We start from the raw sequence: 1,739 nt of genomic DNA, 5'->3' as shown, positions 1-1,739 counted from the left end.
AAAAAAAAATTCAGAGAAAAAAATACTAAAACTGTTACCAAAATTTAAAGAAAAAACTGTGTATTTGATGACCACAGTAAGCTATATAGCCCCAGCTAGGTACCATTTTATAGTATGTTCATTCTACTCACTGAGGTTTATGCCTAAAGTCAGACATGGGTTCTTGTGTATGTATATATCAGCTGTGCTTGCTATTGCAAATATTTAGACAAATTAAGTTCATTAGCCAATCAATTAAATGGGGGGGAAAGGCATAGAAAGCAACCATGGATACCAGGGACGATGGGAGGAGGGTTGGAAGGGCAGAGGGTTAGGGATAGGGAATCAAGGATGGCAAAAAACAAAACAAAACAAAAAAAACACAAAATATACAAGACATAAGAAATGAAAAATTGTTTGTTGATAACACGTATGTTGATGTGCTTGATTGAGCCAACAAACAGTGTATTTGGGATGAAAAATTCATTTTGTATACTGTAATGATGTATAGCATATTAATGTTAAAAAAAGAAAAATAAATTAATAAAAAATAAAAGAAAAAGAAAAAATAAAGAATATCGGAGCAGATCTGAAAGCTACCTCCATACCATCTCTCCAGATGGGGCAATTCAAGCTGAGTTTGAGGACGTGGATGGAAAATAAACCACCTCTTTATTTTTCAGAGCTTCGAACTACGAGTTGGCCTTTCCTTCTAACCTAAGTGTAGACAACCAACCATAGCTATCAAAGGAGTGCCTGGGCCTTTGTCACCAGGAGCAATCACAGGCCTTCTCATGACTCAATTATGCTCTTCGCAATTTCAGTTTTCTTTATAACCCTCTATCTTTTAATGTAGTCATTTAAACATGGTTCAAGGGCCGGCAGGTGGCGTGGAGGTTAAGGTGCTGGACTCTCAGATGGCCGACCACGGTCCGAGTCTCAGACCTGGTGGCTTGCTCGCTCCACTTTCCTCGCTCTCTTCCTCTCCTTCTCTCATCAAATTAAAAAATAATAAAATATTAAAATAAATAATTAAAAAAACATTATCTGACAAATGATTCATGGACAAACTAGCGCGCCACGGGTGTGCGAAATGACGAAGGCCAAGGACACCCGCCGGGGCCTCCAGCACCAGGCCTGCTGTCGCAGTCCTTACCTGCACCACACAGCCTGCCCCCAAATCCTCCTGGTCCTGCTGCCTCTTGCTCTTTCTCCTGCGGAACCCCCAGACTATCAAGTACAAATTCCCCTCCATCCTCTCCTACGGGTTCCAATCTGCCCAGCGAGCTGGTTAAATTAAATAGATCTGTAAGTTTTAACACTCTCTGGCTCTAAGGAGAAGAGAACTAGAGACCAGAGAGGACATTTGTTAAAAACGAAGCTTTCCATCACTTTCAGAAGAATGAGGGCGTAGGAATATGGCCGATTCATACTCCAAACATTTCCTACCTGTCAAACCAACTAAATGTAATTCTACTCAGAAATGAAGCTGTAGATGATGGATTCTGAAAGACAAAAAATTAAAAAGTAAATCAATTGGGAACAGGACGTCTACGGGACTCTATGCTCAGAAACTGCTTTTTCTAGGTACAAGGTGTTTGGAATGAGATGGCGTGCTGCAGTCCGCGGGCGGACACGTGTGTTTGGAGACCCCACCGTCACTAGGAGAATGCTAATCAGATCTTCAGTCATAGAGGTACAATATAACCTCCTTTGCAGAATATATGTGGCTGACAATAAAAATCAGTATTTTAATACTG

The 1,739-nt window shown here is 40.7% G+C and overlaps 1 protein-coding gene across 1 annotated transcript in view; it reads right to left on the bottom strand.

Moving 5' to 3' along the window:
• The window catches only part of ABCC2 (ATP binding cassette subfamily C member 2), a 74,259-nt gene that overhangs the window by 55,023 nt on the left and 17,497 nt on the right, over positions 1–1,739 (bottom strand). Inside the window, exon 6 of the mRNA XM_006157371.3 lies at positions 1,429–1,484. Within this exon, the coding sequence (XP_006157433.1) occupies positions 1,429–1,484 (56 nt within the window). The remainder of the gene's footprint in view (positions 1–1,428; positions 1,485–1,739) is intronic.

The sequence above is a fragment of the Tupaia chinensis genome, unplaced genomic scaffold, assembly GCF_000334495.1.
Source record: "Tupaia chinensis unplaced genomic scaffold, TupChi_1.0 Scaffold000539_1, whole genome shotgun sequence".
In the NCBI taxonomy this organism is placed as follows: Eukaryota; Metazoa; Chordata; class Mammalia; order Scandentia; family Tupaiidae; genus Tupaia; species Tupaia belangeri.
The sequence above is the reverse complement of the archived record's forward strand: the minus strand, read 5'-3'. Positions and strand labels throughout refer to the sequence as shown.